The sequence below is a fragment of the Maylandia zebra genome, linkage group LG22 (assembly GCF_041146795.1).
Source record: "Maylandia zebra isolate NMK-2024a linkage group LG22, Mzebra_GT3a, whole genome shotgun sequence".
Lineage (NCBI taxonomy): Eukaryota > Metazoa > Chordata > Actinopteri > Cichliformes > Cichlidae > Maylandia > Maylandia zebra.
Window position 1 is genome coordinate 26,625,210 of NC_135187.1, and position 19,437 is coordinate 26,644,646.

The window sequence follows — 19,437 nt, forward strand, 5'->3', positions numbered from 1 at the left end:
AAAGTAAACTACTAACTCTTTTACGCTACGTCCACACCTAAATGGGTATTTTTGAAAACACAGCTGCTTCATCCACACATAAACGGTGTTTCAAATCACCGAAAACTGAGATTTTTTAAAACTCCTTTTTTGCGTTTACGTGTGGACGAGGAATACAGAGTTCGTCACCAAACGTCAAAGGTATGTGCCTTTTTCACGTCACGCTGTGCGCATGTTATTTTTTACATGAGATGAATTGCAGAATGGCAGATAGAGACAAAATACTGTTAATCTGACTATCTTCAGGTTTTACATGCTTACATATACACACGCAGTTACTGTCCCTCCATTTAGAAAGGCAGAGGCGTGTGACATGCAGGCACTGGAAGCTTTCCTGGTAGACAAACAGTGTGAGTTTGTTTTCAGTGCTCCTTCTGCAAGTCATGCAGGTGGCCATTAGGAGCATTCGTAATGTGCTAAATGCCACTACTGCTCAGTGTGCAGGAAGACTAGACGATGCCTCTCTTAGAACTTTGTTTTATGAAGCCATGGCTATTGTAAATAGCCACCCATTGACTGTGGACAGTATCAGCGACCCAAAAGCACCTGAACCCCTTACTCCAAACCATCTTATACTGATGAAGTCCAAGGTTGCCCTACCACCACCTGGAAAATTTGTGAAAGAAGACATGCTTCTTAATTCAGATAAAACTGAGGTTATTGTACTCGGCCCTGAAAAGCCTAGAAATATGATATCTAACCAGATTCTTACTCTGGATGGCATTACCTTGGCCTCCAGTAACGCTGTGAGGAACCTTGGAGTCATTTTTGGCCAGGACATGTCCTTCAACGCACATATTAAACAAATATGTAAGACTGCGTTCTTCCATTTGCGCAACATCTCTAAAATTAGAAATATCCTGTCTCAGAGTGATGCTGAAAAACTAGTTCACGCATTTATTACTTCCAGGCTGGACTACTGTAATTCATTATTATCAGGATGTCCAAAAAACTCACTGAAAAGCCTTCAGCTAATCCAAAATGCTGCAGCAAGAGTGCTGACAGGGACTAGAAAGAGAGAGCAGATTTCTCCTGTTGTGGCTTCCCTTCATTGGCTTCCTGTTAAATCCAGAATTGAATTCAAAATCCTGCTCCTCACATACAAGGTCTTAAATAATCAGTTGCCATCTTATCTTAATGACCTTGTAGTACCATATCACCCTATTAGAGCACTTCGCTCTCGCTCTGCAGGCCTACTTGTTGTTCCTAGAGTATTTAAAAATAGAATAGGAGGGAGAGCCTTCAGTTTTCAGGCCCCTCTTCTGTGGAACCAGCTTCCAGTTTGGATTCGGGAGACAGACACTATCTCTACTTTCAAGATTAGGCTTAAAACTTTCCTTTTTGCTAAAGCATATAGTTAGGGCTGGACCAGGTGACCCTGAATCCTCCCTTAGTTATGCTGCAATAGACGTAGGCTGCCGGGGGATTCCCATGATGCATTGAGTTTTTCCTTTCCAGTCACCTTTCTCACTCACTATGTATTAACAGACCTCTCTGCATTGAATCATATCTGTTATTAACCTCTGTCTCTCTTCCACAGCATGTCTTTTATCCTGTCTTCCTTCTCTCACCCCAACCGGTCGCAGCAGATGGCCCCGCCCCTCCCTGAGTCTGGTTCTGCCGGAGGTTTCTTCCTGTTAAAAGGGAGTTTTTCCTTCCCACTGTCGCCAAAGTGCTTGCTCATAGGGGGTCATATGATTGTTGGGTTTTTCTCTGTATCTATGAAGCGCCTTGAGGCGACTTTTGTTGTGATTTGGCGCTATATAAATAAAATTGAATTGAATTGAAATGTATGCAGTGAAGAGGTGGCATAGAGTAGAATACTTAACTGAGCAGAAAAGAGAATACCTCATGAATGCCTCCACAAGACAGAAGTGGCACAAAACCCTCCGCAATCTAAAAGTGAATGACATTGTTATCATCAAAGAAGGTATGTTACCAAGGTGTCAGTGGCAACTGGGACGTATAGTTGAAACTATTGAAGGGGATGATGGTTTAGTCCGTCGGGTCAAGGTTCAAGTAGGAGACCAAAGTCGGACCAAAAAACAGGACCGTGCTTTCAAGCCCCCCATTATCGAGCAGCCTATCCAAAAATTGGTGGTTCTTGTTGAAAGAGAATAATAACAAACATGTTATTGTCTGAGATGAACTGACATATTGACATAAACAATGTACCATTCCAAGTGGCAACTGCTCTATCATGGTCTGTACACCTTTATATTGGCTGAAGTGGTTTCATTTTTGTTGTTGTTCAGAATCATGTATGATTTAGCTAGTTTGTAAATCATAGCATGATTGGTGGGAGTGTAATGAACCGCTGGTCTGTACCATTGTCGGAGCTTTATGCACAGTAGCATTAATGATAGATGCGCTCAGAGGCGTGCCCTGTAACCTGTATAGAGCAGTCTGTCGTGCAGAGGAATAAACTGTATAAAGTCCATCTTAGACATGTGTGTCACTCAAGCTAGCAGCGCCCCATGAGAAATGGGCCGAATGTTTACGTGTTCACGTGTTCCCACTGTTGCCAAAGTACTTGCTCATAGGGGTTCATTTAATTGTTGTTTTTCCTGTATGTATTATTGTAGGGTCTACCTTAAAATTGACTGTTGTTGTGATTTGGTGCTGTATAAATAAAACTGAAAAAATTGAACCATTTTAATCTGGCTTCCGTTCATTCCATAGTACAGAAACAGCTCTAGGAAAAATCACAAATGATCTTTTGTTTGCAGCGAATTCTGGACTCATCACTATCCTCATTCTCCTTGACCTTATGGCAACTTTTGATACAATCTCCCACGGCATCCTTCTTCATAGATTAACATCTATTGGCATCAAAAATATAGCACTCGCCTGGTTTACCTCATATCTTTCTGGCCGTGCACAGTTTTTTTCAATTACTTATTCACAGATCACCATCTACTCCAGTTAAGTCCTGTGTACCCCAAGGCTCTGTCCTGGGATCTTTGCTTTTTATTATCTCCTACATCTAGGTAATATTTTCAAGAAATATAACATTCAATTCCACTGCTACGCAGATGACACCCAAATCTACTTCCAAACCTATAGTTACTCTCATACCCACATTTCTTATCGTTAAAGTGAAATCAAGGTTTCAGAACTTTCTTAAACTTAATGGTAATAAAACAGAATTTATTCAAATATGCACCAAATCTATACTGACTAAAGTTGGGACCATAAATCTTTCATTATTCATTGATAACTATTGTCATACCTTCCCCTCAGGTTAACAGTGTTGGTGTCATCATTGACAGCACTCTTTCCTTCACGGCACATAGAAATAATATCACTTGGTCTTCTTATTTTTATCATTTATTTTGTTGTACTAATGTAATTTTGAGGATCTTTATAAATAAAATAAATAAAATTCATTATTATTAAATAGACTTACTCCTGGTAATGCAAACCAATCTTTCTACAGGACCGGAAACAAGCAAAAGCATCAGGCGCTACCACTTTCTCCCTTCCTGTCTGTTAAGGAGCAAAGGTTACACTTTTTTCCAGCTCGTTTTCCCACTGGGCAGTCACATCAGAAGTCTTCCTCACTCCCAGCAGGGTTGTAGCAGCATCACGTCTCCCTTTCATGACCAGGAACCGACCCAGCTGTCTCAGGTTAATGCAGTAACATCTCCAGTGTTCTGGTAATTTCTAGACTGGATCAGGTGATTCATGAACCAATGAAGCCTTTCTTCTTTAAAATGACTGACAGAATGCCCCACCACCTTTGATATTGTGTGATACCTTAGTTTAGGATCCATGGCAAGCATGAGGTGAATAAATAGTTTCATTTATTGAAACTGCATGGGAGGAGGGGGTGTTTTTGACCAGGGCTCCCAAAACATTTTTATTAAGTACTTCTCAAAGCAGAAAATGGACTACAGTGCTTTTCTACTCTATGTAACATTTAGACTCATGAATGCATCAGAGAGTTGGTTCCAAGAACCAACCAGCCATAAATACAATAAAAGTGGGATTACCGTCATGAAAATGTGGCAAATAATGTGAGCAGTCATATGTGAATTTAATTATGCTTATATCTAACAGGCTGATTGTGAATGTCTCCTTCATTGAGGAGACTCAGGGCTGGTGCTCATGTAGCACTTTCTGCATTTCTTGTGACTTATTTGTACACCAAGCTGAGAATCAATTTTGACTGATTTGCATTCTGAAAACACACGTGGATATTCCCATGAGTGTGTTTACCTGTGTCCAGTGACATCACATGTGCCTAAAGCATATTGGGACGACAGGTCGATAAGCAGCTGTGGGCCTGAACGAGCACAAACCTGTCCAAGTCTCTGAAATTCATACAAAACTTTATTGTCCCAAAAAACAGAAGAAAAACACCTGCAACCTGTTTGTGCACGAAAGGAGGTCGACTGAAGTTAACAAACAAACAAACAAACAAACAAACAAACAAACAAACAAACAAATAAATAAATAAATAAATAAATAATGAGGCTGACAATGGCATGATTAATAGCGGTGTGTTTCAGGGATGAGTGAGCGATTTGATTTGATGCAACGAGTGTCCTGATGTAATGTCCGGTATTGGCGCTCCAGATTCAGGCTCTCCTCCTTGCTGTTGGGGGTGTCAGAGTTCATCTTTGAAGCCACTCAACACCAAGTGGTGACTCGCCTCTCGCTTGAGGAACCGGAGGAAGTCTTTGAGCTCGCGGGTGCCCTGAAAGCACATGGGAGATGTCATGTGACCCCAGAAGGAAGTTAACATAAAGACTTTATCTTGAAAACCTGTCAGTGGCTCAAGCTCCACCCTTACTGTGAAGCCTTGCCTTCACAAACTGCACAGTGTCCACAGTGTCTGTGTAAGCTTCAGCAAACTACCAACTATTAAACACTGAACTTTAGCTTCACTTCCTCCACTTGCAGCTCTGGATGAATGAGGGTGTATTAAAAAAAACAGACTGGTCCGAGCAGGAAATGTGGCTGTGTGTGTACGTAAATGACAACAGACTTTCAAAGTAAAATTCTTCATTTATAATCCCTGTAGGCTCTTCTTTGGTGGTGTATGAGCCTATTGTTCAGAAACAGCTGTAGTGCTGTTTCTGAACAATAAATGTTGAGTCAAACAGTATAAACACGTTGGGTTTTCCAGGAAAGACCACAGCCTGAAGTTACAGTGTAATCAAAGCAAATATTTGTCACCAGGAAGGATTTTTAACATCCAGCCCTTTACAGGCTCACATTAGTTATTATTATATATACACACACACTTTTATTTATATAGACCAGCTGAGGAATAAGACGAGGATTTAATTAATTAGTATAAAATCAGGACTTTAGCAGCAGTCGGCAGACCCTGAGGGTACTGCGTCCGTATGCCCTGTGGATGATAAATGAGAGCAGTAAAAAGCACACTGGTGTTATTTAGGGGTGCAACGATACACAAAATTCACGGTTCGGTTCGATACTTTGGTGTCACGGTTCGATATTTTTTCGATACAAAAAAAATGTTCATGCCTTTTTAATTTGTCATTTATTAAAATTATAAATATATATTTTAACTCAAAAGTACAGTTTTTAAATTTAACCCTAACCCTTGTGCGTGTTTTTTATTTTGACAGCGAATGCGCACCTGCGGACCACTTATGTGCAGCCCTGGTTATTTAGCTCGTCATATTGCAGCCACAGAAATTCTTTTGTCCATGAAACCATAAAGCTGCACTTTCTTTTTGCCTTATAGTCTGATTTGTCATAACTTCTCCGTTTTGTGGTAAGCTTTTCTTTGGCTGTCACTTCTTCACCCTGACCTGTCTTATTTGGCTCAGCAGAACTGAAATGCTTTTACACGCTCACTCACATAAGCTCAGCGATTCTCTGCGCGATCAACCTCTCACATGTTTAAGCTGCGGGAGATTTCACTTGTCATGTTTGCATAGTAAGCTAACGATTAATAAGACGATGTCAGAGGAATTGGTGCACAAATTATCGTCACTCACAGATCAGTGCTGTCGCTCTCTATACACAGTTCGCACGATTGCAAAGTGAAAGCAAAAAAACAAGCGCAAATTCAAACGCGACTTCAATATGTCACATATTGACAGTGGCTCACCGATGCCAATGACATAATTACCCAGCTACATTTCCGAAAGAATGCAAAAGCATTGACATATATTTTTCCTTCCTACAATAGCCCGACGGGCAGGGCAGAGATAGATTTTGGTAGCCCGACTGAAAAAATCGCTAGCTCCGGGACGTCGGGCTAGCGATATTGCAAGCCCTGTATCTGATTGAGGAATCACTCATCTTTGGAAAAGAGAGTTTATTACAGAGAAATGTCTCTTTCCAAAATAAAAGCTATACTATCCGCTTCTTCTGGGCTATATTCTCAGCAGCATAAGGAGAATCATGTGCTAACAGCTGTCTAAATGACTCGGCTAAAGTTAGTAGCATGCTTGTTGTTTTTGTCTTTGCACTAGGATGATGTCGGCGTAAATGTGCAGTCATATTCGTTGTGTTCCCGCTAGTGCTTTCAGGTTAATCTCGTTGAAATGACCTTAGCGCCACAACACGGCAAATCTCCGTTAACGAGCTACCGCGGATCGCCCCGTGCATGGGGCTAGACGGCCAACACGTTAACGAGCTAACTGCGCTAACACACTAGTTCCCACCCATGTAATTGAGCATTACGTGGCACATCCAACATACTGTTTTACTTTAGTCCATGACTCGCTTACCTTCAGGGTCATACGTCACATGAAAACCAAAATAATTCCAAACGCCAGATCTGAATGAGGGTGGGGGAGGTCCATGTTGTAAGGAGAGCTTAACTTCTGTCTCGCTAGCTTGCCCTGCGCTCTTCCTTCTGACTATGCTGTCTGTGTTGAGCGCTCAGTGGATCTGCGCTCGACAGTGCAGCCTAGGCGGAGTAGTCGAACGCAGATTCACTGAGCGCTCCACACAGACAGCATCGACAGAAGGAAAATTGATAAAATAAATTACAAATGTTGTATTGTTCGATACATATGCGTACCGAACCGAAAGCACTGTATCGAACGGTTCAATATCGATACGAACATCGTTGCACCCCTAGTGTTATTGGCTGCTCAACTTTTAAGATTAGGCTTAAAACTTTCCTTTTTGCTAAAGCATATCATTAGGCTGGATCAGGTGACCCTGAATCCTCCCTTAGTTATGCTGCAATAAGTGTAGGCTGCTGGGGGATTCCCATGATGCACTGAGTCTTCTTCACCTTTCTCACTCACTATGTGTTAATAGACCTCTCTGCACTGAATCGTTGAATGACTCACTTCTGCACTTTGAGAAAACGCCTCTTCTGATCTGTGCACAGATGTGGTTGTACCTGTACCATATCAGTCAAGAGCCTGTACAAGTGGAAGCAGGTGCAGTTTAATGGACCAAATTATGTCCTGTGTTTCTTCTGAGCTGACCATGAGTGGCTGTGGAGAAAAATGAGTGTCTGTACTTTGCAGTGCTCACACTGACCCGGGGGGTTAGAAAATTATTTAAATGTGAAGTATGAATGGGCAGACTCTGTGTTGACAAACAGGATGTATGTAAATGAGAAAATGGAATTTTTAAATCCCACTGACATATGCTGAGAGAAGCCGCAGACTGCAGGTGTGGACCTGAGCTGGTGCACATAGGTGAGCACAGAGCATAATTAACTACCCATAAAACCCTGAGACAAGGCAGCTCAAACAGCTGTGAGGGAAAACTACAGCACAGGCGAGTGGGCTGCTGCAGATAACATTGACCTTAGATAAACTGAGAGGAAGCAACTTCGTCTAAAACTGTAGCTGAGGTCCATCTAGCCTCAGGTCTTGGGTATGCACTCAGGTGTCTTACCTGGTATCTGACGGGTTCGTCCTTCCTGCCTACTGGAGCAAAGTAGATGGTGGGAAACCTGCAGGCAGACACAGCGACATCAGACTCACACCTGGCAATGACTGAAGCATGTCACGGGAAACCTGAATCTCACCCTTGGACATCGTAACCCAGAGGGACGTCATTGGCCAGGGCATTCATCTTGGCAATGACGATTTTGGGGTCAGAGCGCAGCTGAAGAACACAAAGGTTTGACAATGATTTCACACAGAAATAAACCAGTAATATCTCCTTCAGTACAACAGGTCATTTTAGTGGGTGGAGCTACAGCACACAAGACCTCATAGGCAAACAGGAACCAGCACCAGGTCTGAGACAAGTCCCCATTTGAGGAAGACGGAAGATGTTTCAGAGTTTCTAAGATGTCATGTGACCTTTTGCAGATGTTTTACACACTCAGGAAGGGGCAGAGCCTAAGTGCAGCTGCAGTGTGAGAGTAGTTCATAATAGCACACACGATGCTACAGAAGCATGAGCTGGCAGCTTTGTGTGGTTTGTTGTGCACCTGCTTATTTGCGGTGCTCAGCTGTTGTTGAGAGCAGGAAGGCCATGTCACACAAATATATAAGACCCAGCCTATTCTTATTCTAGCACCATTTCCTTATTGTGTAGAGAAACTGTTCAAACTGCACTTTTCTTATACTGAAAATTAAATGTATAGTTAATAGTAAAACCGCCAAGGGGTTCATTTTAAATGTCAACTGTAACTCTGTTAAATAATTTACATAATTTCCTCAGGGATTATTCAAATATTCTGATTCTGATAAATCTAAAACACCATCATCTCAGATTTCTAAGGAGCTTGAAAAGAAAAATCTGGGACACTCCACCACTTTACCCTAAAACTGAAGAAGCTTCTCGGATGAGAGGCGAAAAGTCTTCAAGCCGCTTTTCACGCTACTTGTAAGGCACTATGTTGCCTGGCGGATGGACATGTGACCAACATACCACTCTTGAACCCCGATCCTTCCGCCAGGCAACGTAGTGCCGTACAACAGCGGAACAAACAAAACAAATCGTCTTACGATATGACAAAAATCATGGACAATCCATAGAAAAGCCGCACCTGACTAAAAGCCGCAGGGTTCAAAGCTTGTGCAAAAAGTAGCGGCTTATAGCCCGACAATTACGGTACACTTCTTTTTCAATTAGTTAGCATTTTAATTATTATTATTTAATTTAATAATTTAGAACATAACAGCCCAGTACATGCACACTAGGGCTGCCACAAACGATTATTTTACTAGTCACCGATTATTTTTGCGATTAGTCGACTAATCAGATTATGTATCCATTGGACATAAAACGTACAGCTTATTGCGCCAGCAGCATCTGCTCTTATATAACTATCATTAGCTTAGAGCTTTAAGTGTTTAAGGTATGTGCTAGCTAAAAATAAAGACAAGATGATAGTTTATTAAACTCCACTGAAACAATCTGCAAATTTCATTTAAATTTAATAAACTCAGCCGTCTGCTCCTTGCTATCTAAAATATAACAGGACACCGGAGTATATTATCGAGCATCTCACACTTCTGATAATCAGTTGTCTGATTGACGTTTATTCTGCTGTGTAAAAACTATTAACGGCAGCTGGCATCCTTGTACATGCAGTGCTGCCATGTTCTGTTTCAGTCTGTTATTACACTCTTAAATCCTACTACTTATTCCCGCGTCTTTTGGGATCTTACAAAACTTCAAACGATGCGTCGACTATTAAATTAGTTGTCGACAATTTTGATAGTCGACGTAATCATGACTATTCGACTAATCGTGGCAGCCCTAATGCACACCACACCACAAACAGAATGCAGTTTCTTACTGAAGCACAATTGGGAATACCATCGGCAAGTCTGCAGGGCAAGTAGGTTCAAGTGTACAAAGGAAAAAAAGAAAAGAAAAAAAAGCAGACGCTCTGAGAAAGAGATGTCATACTTTTTGGAGATGTTTTCTTTTTTCCTTACATCATCTCACTGACCGGATTATTTCATATTAGAAGTGAGGAATGAGCCCAAATGTGAGTGAAGGAGACTGTAACGTGGAGATTAGGTTTTTTTTCCTGCAGAAATGCTGATGGATGATGGGATTTGCAATTATCTTCGATAGGAAACAGTTATGTTTTTGGTGTGATACGCATGCAGTAAGTAACCTGTGTTGTAGTAATCTGTTTGGTTGTGTTTGGCGAAAGAATATTTTATTGTGTAAAATAGCATTGATCACACCTTGCAAACATCTGCTTTGCCAGCTGATTGCACAGGATGGTACACCTGGTGCAGAGAAGTTAGAGTGTGGACTCAAGCTTGTTGGTCTGGTGACTAAAACAGGGTCTTCACCACACAGTGCTTATTTATAAAGTGCTTTACAAATCCGCACATTACGGCTACAGTTGGATTTTCCTGTTTGAGTGAAGCTAGCCAAACAGCGAACACCCAGTTACTGCTAAAGCGACAGAGTGTGAGAGTGGACATTATATTCTCAGTATATGAGTGAGCGTACCGTTTCAGCAAGCTCTCCATAGACCGGCTCCAACTTCTTACAGTGAGGACACAACGGAGAAAAAAACTGGATCAGAACATTTTTATCCGGGTCATTCACCACCTGATCAAAGGACTCTGCTACCACCACCTGATGCACACAGGTCAGAGGTTACAAAGAGGTCTACAACGTCATTGATACTCACACAAGAGGCTTTGGCGTGTTTGTTTTACTCACTTTGACAGCCCCAGAGTTCTTTTCAGGTATCGGTTCTGATTTGATGTAACGTTTGAGTCGACCTGCAAAGTAATCTTCCAGGAACCTCTGCAGAGACGCACCATCCCTCCTAAGACAAACAAACAAACACACACAGTTACTTGTTGGTGCTTTCATTGTGAATGAGGTCAGAAAGCTGAGAAATGCGGGTCAGCTCCCCCAAAAGTTTGAAACAGACTTGGATCAGATAGTTCTGGTTTATTGTGACCCCACCCCCTCACCTGCAGAACAGGTGACATAGTGGTATGACTTGGCTACGCACGTGAACTCCTCCCTCATGGTGTACTTGTGACCCAGTCGGGTCCGGATGGTGATAAAGGGCAGCTCCCCTCCATCTGACGTCCCCATTCCAAAGTCTTCCTCCAGCTCCAACAGGAAGTCCTTCTTATTGGCTATAGAGAAGGTTAGACCCCGCCCGACATACTTAGACGCCACCTTCATTACCCTGAGAAGAAAACACACAGGGGAGAGGATTACACACAAACACTTTAGTCAATCAAGCTGTACATCTGGAACACATCCCCTCTGTGTGCTCGCGTTACCTGTTCCTCCAGTAGTTGGAGCCGGGGATGTTGTGATGGTAGTCAAGATCGTAGTACGCCGTCAGCAGGTCCCGGACTCTCAGACGGTCTCTATTCTCTATTGTCATGTGAGGACACAGACCGTAGCTGCACATAGATGGACACACAGAATGAGGCTGCGGTTCCTCTAATGACGTAGGACAGTTTTCCAATTTCATTGTACTATATATGACTGTGCAATGACAATAAAGAGTTATCTCTTAAAGACTCACATGTGATCTCTGATGAAGCGCCGCAGTGAGCCGATGGTCAGGTAGTCTCTGAAGATGACAATGCTGTCCTCAAAAGCATTGGCGAGTCTGGGAGGTCTGAACAGCAGCACACATCTGGAGAGAGAGACACACACACACACGCACAGAAGTGAGAATAACACCTTTAAACTGTGACATCACTACGGTGATATCACTTAGGTGTGAACTCACTCTGAGTTGGCCCCATGCTCTTCGGCGAGCTGCAGGTTGGTGCTGTGAGCGAAACGGAACTGTTCTCTGAGTAGAGTGGCTGCCTTCAGGAACTCAGCCAGACGGGGGCTGTCCGTACCTGAGAACACACCTGATGCAGACACATGCACTGGTAAGGGAGCTAAAGGGGAGTCAGAGGATCACAGACACCAAGTGTTTGCCTGACCCTGAAGTTAGCATGGCCATGTTTACTTTAAGGTTACTATAAGGTGATCATGCCATGCAAGCAATAAAACCTCAAAGGTGTACAGGTATCCAGACTGCAACAGTGCGAACAAATTCAACAAAAATGGTTTATTTGAAGAGTTTCAGTTAGGTTTCAGAGCTCATCACAATACAGAAATGGCTTTAGTGAAGGTTACAAATACAAAAAAAAAAATACAAAAAATTCATACACTAAGGTTAATTATGGAGTACCACGGGATTTTGTGGAAGGACCAATTCTGTTTGCATTATACCTGCTTCCCTTAAAAGGCATAGCAGATGACACCCAACTTTACCTATCCATCAAGCCAGATAACACACAACAACTATTTGAACTGCGTGAATGTTTTAAAGACAAAGACCTAAAGAGACATAAAGATAAAACTGAGGTAATTGTACTTGGCCCTAAAATTCTTAGAAACACTGCATCTAACCAGATGCTTACTCTGGATAGCATTACCTTGGCCTCCAGTAACACTGAGGAATCGTGGAGTCTTTAACCAGGATATGTCCTGGTATGTGAGGTCGAGCATTTTTATACATTTTGTTTTATGCACATCCTTCAGATTTTGCATGCAGCTTGGTGAGCAGTGATGAAGCCCGGAGTGGGCGTGCAGGCCATTGTTACCATTGCTCTCAGTTTAATTCTGCAGGTACACATAGAGATGTACCTGCAGATGTACCTATGTGTGAAATCTAACTGAGGATCATGCATCTTATGATTCTGTCTAGGTTAGGAGTGTAAAGGCTGCACTATGCCCGAGTACATTTAGAAGTCGTCTGTGCAAACCAGAGCGTAAGCCAGCACAGAGACACGTAACCAGGGTAAAAGTCATTACATAAAAAATAGGAGAGGCAGGTTGCTAACCTAGATGTGACCTCGTCTGTACAGTGGAAAGACGAGTGCTATGGCCTCCGGAGGGGAAGAGGACTGCCAAGAGGTTGTGATCATCCTGTCCACCAACGAGGGAATGCCAAGTCTAAACCACGGCCTCTCCCCCACAGTTTTAACCAAACAGATAGAAGCACAACTCAATATATAATCCTGTGTAATGCTAAGTTAGGCTTATTCTGTTTCAGGAAATTGGCTACAGCTAGCTGCTTGCAGACTATGGTTTTCTGATTGAAGGAGTACATGTTTTGTTTGAACTGTTTAAGGTGAATAAATACTTAAAGATTAGATTAAGACTACATCCCTCTTTTTTCTAGCCACCCCTCCAGGAGCCTGGTTCAGCTGGAGGTTTCTATCTGTTAAAAGGGAGGTTGTCCTTCCTACTGTCGCTAAAGCACTTGCTCATAGGGGTCATCGGATTGTTGGGGTTTTCTGTTTTCTTTGTATTATTGTAGGATCTTTACAATATAAAGCAACTTGAACACCTTGAAGCAACTGTTGTTGTGATTTAGCAATATATAAATAAAACTGAATTAAGCTGAACTGAGGGTTACCTAGGCAACAAGAGCCTGGAACTTTCACCTGTGACCAAGCAACAGCTACATTTCCTCATCGTTTGTTTCGTCTTCTGCTGTTTTGTTTATACTGATTTTATTCTTTAATGTCTGTATAACTTGACTTTGACAAATAAGAAGCACTCAGCCTAAAGCATGATGCAGCATACAGCAACACGCAGTAGAGGTTTTAGATACAGGCGACACGGGCAGTTGCTCGGGGCGGCATCACGGGCATCGGCAAAAAAAAAAAAAGAAGCTCGTACTCGTGCTGCCCCGACATCAGCCAGCGCATATTGGGAATGGCATAAGCACCGATCGGTTTTCTATCGCTCATTTGCTGGGAGTAAGGGCGCCCTTCGTTTGTGAGGTGCGCCTGCTGCTTGCGGCGCAGAGAGGAGAGGGCGGGGCGGAGGCAGGTTTTCTGACCGGCTGGAGCAAAATTTACAGTTTGATGATTTAAAGTCTCACACACAAGCCGTCGAAAGGGGAGGGGGGCCTGCTGCTTCCAAATAGAGCACATTTCATTTAGAATGTTGTAAATCCAAGCCCCTTATGTATTCATGATTTGAATCCTGGGTTGTGTGAAATCTCAGAAATAAACCTTAGACAAAGTGAATCTGTGAACTAAGGTGTAGGTCTGTTAGGTTATGTTGTGGTGATCCTTGAGTCCTCGAGGATTTGTGTTCATACTGGAGTGCAAAATTAAAACCAATGGAAGATGGACAAGAAAAGTTCAAAGCCATCAGCTCCTCAGTTTAGAAAAAAGAGAAAAGAGGAGGAGAAACGAGCAAAAGATACAGGTAAGCAGATGTGTCATTGGATAATGGCAGGTCATCCTGAAACAATCAGAATACTTTATTAATCCCTAAGGAAATTATGTGTGTTACAGTTGCTCCAAGAAGAAATAGTAGCAGTAACAGACTAAACTCCAAACAATACATTATGTTACAGATTTTAATATTAATTAGTCATCGTCAATTGTTGATTTGTCCTGTTCTCATTGTATGACGAATTATGGTGGCTGTTTGGTAGCTGTTTGCATACAATGCATACTCTGTGTGTGTGTGTGTGTGTGTGTACAACAGTTTTATGTTAATGTACAATCCTTAATATGTTTTGTGTGTGTGTGTGTGTGTGTGTGTGTGTGTGTGTGTGGGGGGGGGGTGCAGAGGGAGTGTTCACCCAGGGCGCCAAATAGGCTAGGACCGCCACTGGCAACACGTGACCTCGTACCTACAATGCTGGCGTCATGGTTATTGACAAAGGCCTTCAGATCGTCTTTGGTCTTCAGGTGCATCGAGTCTGGACCAGTCTGCCTCCTCATAGTCTCGTAGATCCCCTCTGAACACAAACACACACACAGACAGAGGTTACATCACAGAGTCAAGTAACAGAGCAGGATTGGGATGCTCATAGTGTTTCCTACCTGCAGTGCGAGGACCATCATAGGGGGCGGAATCTTTGCCGTACCTAAAAATTCTCAAGGTGGGATAACCTGAGACCCCAAAACGACTGCACGTCTCAGAGTTTGTCGTACAGTCCACCTGCCGCACAGGTGAGACAAACAGATAAGACTGTTGTGAAACAGGTGTTCACAACAGTAATGAACACGATGGACACATTACCTTTGCTAATTGAACACTTCCTTTCAGTCGACTAGCAGCTTTCTCAAACTCTGGGGCCAATTTCTTACAATGACCACACCTGAAGGAAGGGAAAAATAAAGGGATGAAGGAAAGGAAGGAGAAATAAACAAAGGAAGGGTGTAAAGAAACAGGGAAGGAAGGAAGGAAGTTGGAACGCAAAGAAGTAATGCGGAAAAGACGGAAGGGGAGGGAAGGCAAGGAATGAAGGAAATAAGAGCCACAGTATAATAAATACAAAATAATTAAATCAAGGGAAATGACGTAGGAAAGAGGTGGAGGAATGGAACGAGAGATGGAAGAGGACAAGCAGGTTGTTAGTGCCTCCCTAACAGCAGAGACACGATTTAAAAACAGCAGAAAACCAATAAAGATGGAATGATTTCATTTAAAAAATAAAAAAAAACTCAGGAAAAATCTCCCGCCGCAGGCCGCGCTAAACTAACGCCGATTCTTTACCAAGGAGCGTAGAATTTCACCAGCATGGTCTCGTGCTCTGTTGCCAGGTAATCGAAGTCCGCGTCCCCGAGCTCGAGCACGTCCCTTCGCGAGGACACAGCGGCGGGAAAACCAGACAGCACCACCAACGTGACAACAGGAAAAAAGCCCAAAGTGGGCGCCATGACGGAAGTAGAAGAAGAGCTGAGAGAACGAAGGATGAAACCGGTGATCGTTACTGGAGACTTCTTACAATGAGGCGGTGTTCCGGTGACCTCCTTCAAATTAAAACGCTTCACCGTAACAAATAGGATTTAAAATGTGTAATAACTAAAATCAAACATCTTTATTGGGAAATTAAATATGTGTAAAACGAGAGCCTTTACAGACACCAATCCACGCCATTTTAATCCAGAGGAAAAACCTAGCAACACATGAAGGTCTGGTTACTGCAGATTGGGTAGTTTCCGGTGTCGTCTTCTTCTTTCGTTTTTAATGGCAGCTTGCATTCAATACAGTTGTACTACTGCCTTCTCTTGGCTTATACTGCTACATCGCTTCTATTTCCTTAATCCTACAATGCCCTTTGTATCCTATTTTTGATGCATGAGTTTCTGAGACCGCTATCTCATCAACATGATAAATACTTGCCATAATTTCAAAAACTCCTTTTTTGTCTAGAATTAACATTATTGTTAACAAAACGTGCCAAAAATGCCCAATGTATCAAGTGCAATACAAAAATAAAAGAAACAAAAACAAAAATATACATACAGCAAAAACATTTTTGTGGATTTTGTTAGAATGGTTAATCAGAATACTTTATTGATCTCTAGGGGAAATTATTTTTGGTTAAAGTGCTCCAGTATAAACAAACAGTAACAAAGAAAGACAATACACTAAGTAAGAATAACACAATATATACATAATAACCATCTCAGTTCCAAAAAAAATAAATTAAAAAAAAAATCGGAATTTTCTGGCCATTTTTTTTGATGGGTTGGGTCTTACAGGGTTAAATCCTCTTGATGAGTCTGGAATTTCACAAAAAACATCGCCGTCGCTTCAACTTCGGTGGTGGCTCCAGTGAGCCGGGCAACTCCAAGTCCGGCAGGCCGGGCAGCACATCCTTCTCCGAGCTGGGTGGGTAAGCTGTAGCGGCAGGGGGATGCAGATGAAGCTCATTAAGGAAAAATTCCTGTATGAGTGGGTGAAGCGAGTCCAAAAGCCAGGGGAGACCAGAAACTAGTCATTGTAGCTGGTTGGGTACAGCACGCTGAAACTCCTCTGGATGATTCAGCCACAGGTCACATAATCTATTCACTGAATAAATTATATCCTCCTTAAGCTCATCAGACAGGGTGAGTTCTGCTGGGTCCATGTACTGGTCGAGTCGTTCTGTCATGGAGGGCTGTGTGGCAGGCAGACAGGAAAGGTGGACCCAAGAGCAGGACTCAAACACAGAGGTAAAACTCAAAGCGCAGCTTTATTGCTGGGAAAAACCTCTTAGTAAATTAAACTCACCAGAAAACAAAACTCTGAACAGAGGACCTAAGAACTGAAACACTAGAAGAGGAACCCCTAAACAGGAGCCTGAAACAAAACACACAGCACGTTGAGGGTACAACACGACAGAGCGCAAAGGCAAACACAGGGCTTATATACACAGGGAGTAATCAGGGAACAGGAAACAGGAGGGAGACAGCTGGGAGAGATTAGGGCTAACGAGACAGGGGGAGGTAAAATTGGATACACTGACATAGGACTGGGACTATCAATATAAAACAGGAAATAAGAAACAAATCACAAAAACGCAAACTTCACACTGAGAGACAGACATAAAGAATATAACACATAAAACGGAGAAGACAGTGATTTAAACTAGAGGCCAGAACACCAAATAATGTACAGGTCCTCCCTGATTAGAGAGCTGGCGGCAGCTGATTGGTCCCCTCATCAGGTGGCTGTTTTTAAAAGATCCCTGCCCAGCAGTCGTCAGTCGTGACTGTAGTGATGAGATTTCTGGCTCTTTTTAGAGAACCGGCTCACTAAAAAGAGCCGGCTCTTTCGGCGCCGAACCAGCTCTTCAGGTTGTTTTGTTACTTTAATTGATTTATTATTAACAATAATATAAAATTATAATTAATTTTTTTTTAAAAATGTTCATTTACCTGTTACTACCACACACCAAATCCGGTCGTTGGTATTTCCTGGCTTGTGTAGACTCTAGGTAACAAAAGCTCAACACTGCATCTAGCATTCTGGAGCACTTCTGTTGTCTTTTGTTTTGGAGTTCGTACGTGTTTTGAAGGAAGACAGGCCAAGTAACCGTATCATTAGGGCCTTCTCTTCTTTTTTTAGTAGTTTGAGGAGGTTCTTTTGCTGCATAAGCAGTGAATCAGAAACAGAATAATTATCTTCACAATTACTTAATGCATGCACAATCATCCAGGTAAGTCAGTCCCGAAATGTGGAGTCTGTTCATCTGGACGTAGCGTTTTCAGTGGGAGAAAACGCCTCCCACTGAAAACGCTATGTCCAGATGAACAGACTCCACCTTTTGGGGTAGCTTCATAATGTTCCATAATTTACAAACCTCCTTTCAAAAAATTTGCTACACTTTCAACTATTTGTCATTTAACACAGGTTGTGGCAGGAGACCTCCCCTCACTGAGCCTGGTTCTGCCGGAGGTTTCTCCCTGTTAAAAGGGAGTTTTTCCTTGCCAAGTGCTTGCTCATAGGGGTGGTCTGATTGTCAGGGGTTTTTTTTCCCCCAAACCGCAGGGTCTTTGCCTTGTACTATTGATTAGACAATCAGACCACAGGACAGGTTTTAAAACCTGACTCTGTCCACCATATAGTGATTTTGAATGACTCTTTTTGTAGGGAGGATTGTAACAGCAGCATGGCAGCTCTGTGGGGCCTCTCAGAGTGCAAAGACGTGCACTTTGATTGGACACTCTAAATATCTTACATAATTTGCTTCTTAATTTGAAAATAAAACTTTCATATCAGAAAATGAAACAAATGTGTGTTTGTCAGAACATTTGAGTTGTTAAAATTAAATAGGTATAATGGTTTGTAGTAAATTTAATCTAAGTGTTGGTTTTGCCGTTGTAGGTTAAATGTAATAATGAGTGCCACAATAGAGTGTAAATCAAACAAGACACGTAGACTTTCAACTTTAATTCATCAGTTTTAACAAAAGTACTAACTGTTTAGGATTAAAAGCCATTTTTATACTTTTATACTCAAAAGTAATGCAAGAAATAGTCATAATTTTAAGTATAACAGTTTTTTAATGAAAGAAAATCTTTCAATTAATTTAGTCTAATTAATTAATTATTAAATTAATTAATAACGTGTTATGTCATGTCAATAATTAATAACATGTTGGAATAGTGCAAGTATAATTTGTCATTTTTAGAACATGTCTACTACCATCTTGTGCCAATACAGAATAGGACGTCACCGGGTTGGTTGCTGCTAATAGACTTAGCTGTTAGTTAAGTTAGACAAGTTTCTGGAAAACATCCATCCATTTATTTCTATTTTTTAACCTTTATACTGCAAACAGTCTCACAATTTTTCTTCTTCCTTCAAATAGTCTAAACCTGATTAATATGGCAGCTCTTTTCCAGTCTTACTAACCAACGAGTTTACACACATTTTTACAGCACTTTTAACACTAAACTATAGAGTGCCTTTTCTCTCACAATGCTGAGTTATCTGTAGCAGTTGTGTTAATTTCATTCTCTATTATGTCTGGAAGCTCTTTATATTTTATTATATATGATAATACATTCTTTGTACAGACAAGCAAAAGATAGTGTGCCACTTGTAAAAAAAAAAAAAAAAAAAAAAAAAAAAAGCTGCACAGCTGCCAGTACACTATTACAGTACACTGTTTGGTTAGATTCTTCCAATGTGAACACACCCAGACTTAGATCAGGAAATGCTGGTGCGGCGGGGCTGCGGTGCCGC

General features: G+C 41.9%; 1 protein-coding gene across 1 annotated transcript; it reads right to left on the reverse strand.

Moving 5' to 3' along the window:
• Positions 1–4,356: 4,356 nt before the first annotated feature.
• LOC101482565 (protein disulfide-isomerase A3) lies at positions 4,357–15,886 on the reverse strand. Its single transcript, XM_004564416.5, has 13 exons — positions 15,475–15,886; positions 14,998–15,076; positions 14,799–14,916; positions 14,606–14,713; positions 11,681–11,810; positions 11,471–11,584; positions 11,220–11,345; positions 10,940–11,122; positions 10,639–10,747; positions 10,423–10,551; positions 8,021–8,100; positions 7,888–7,945; positions 4,357–4,741 (listed from the first exon to the last, which is right to left on the reverse strand). The coding sequence occupies exons 1-13, from the start codon at positions 15,636–15,638 to the stop codon at positions 4,652–4,654; spliced, it is 1,488 nt and encodes a 495-aa protein (XP_004564473.2). The 5' UTR covers positions 15,639–15,886; the 3' UTR covers positions 4,357–4,651.
• Between the last annotated feature and the right edge of the window lie 3,551 nt (positions 15,887–19,437).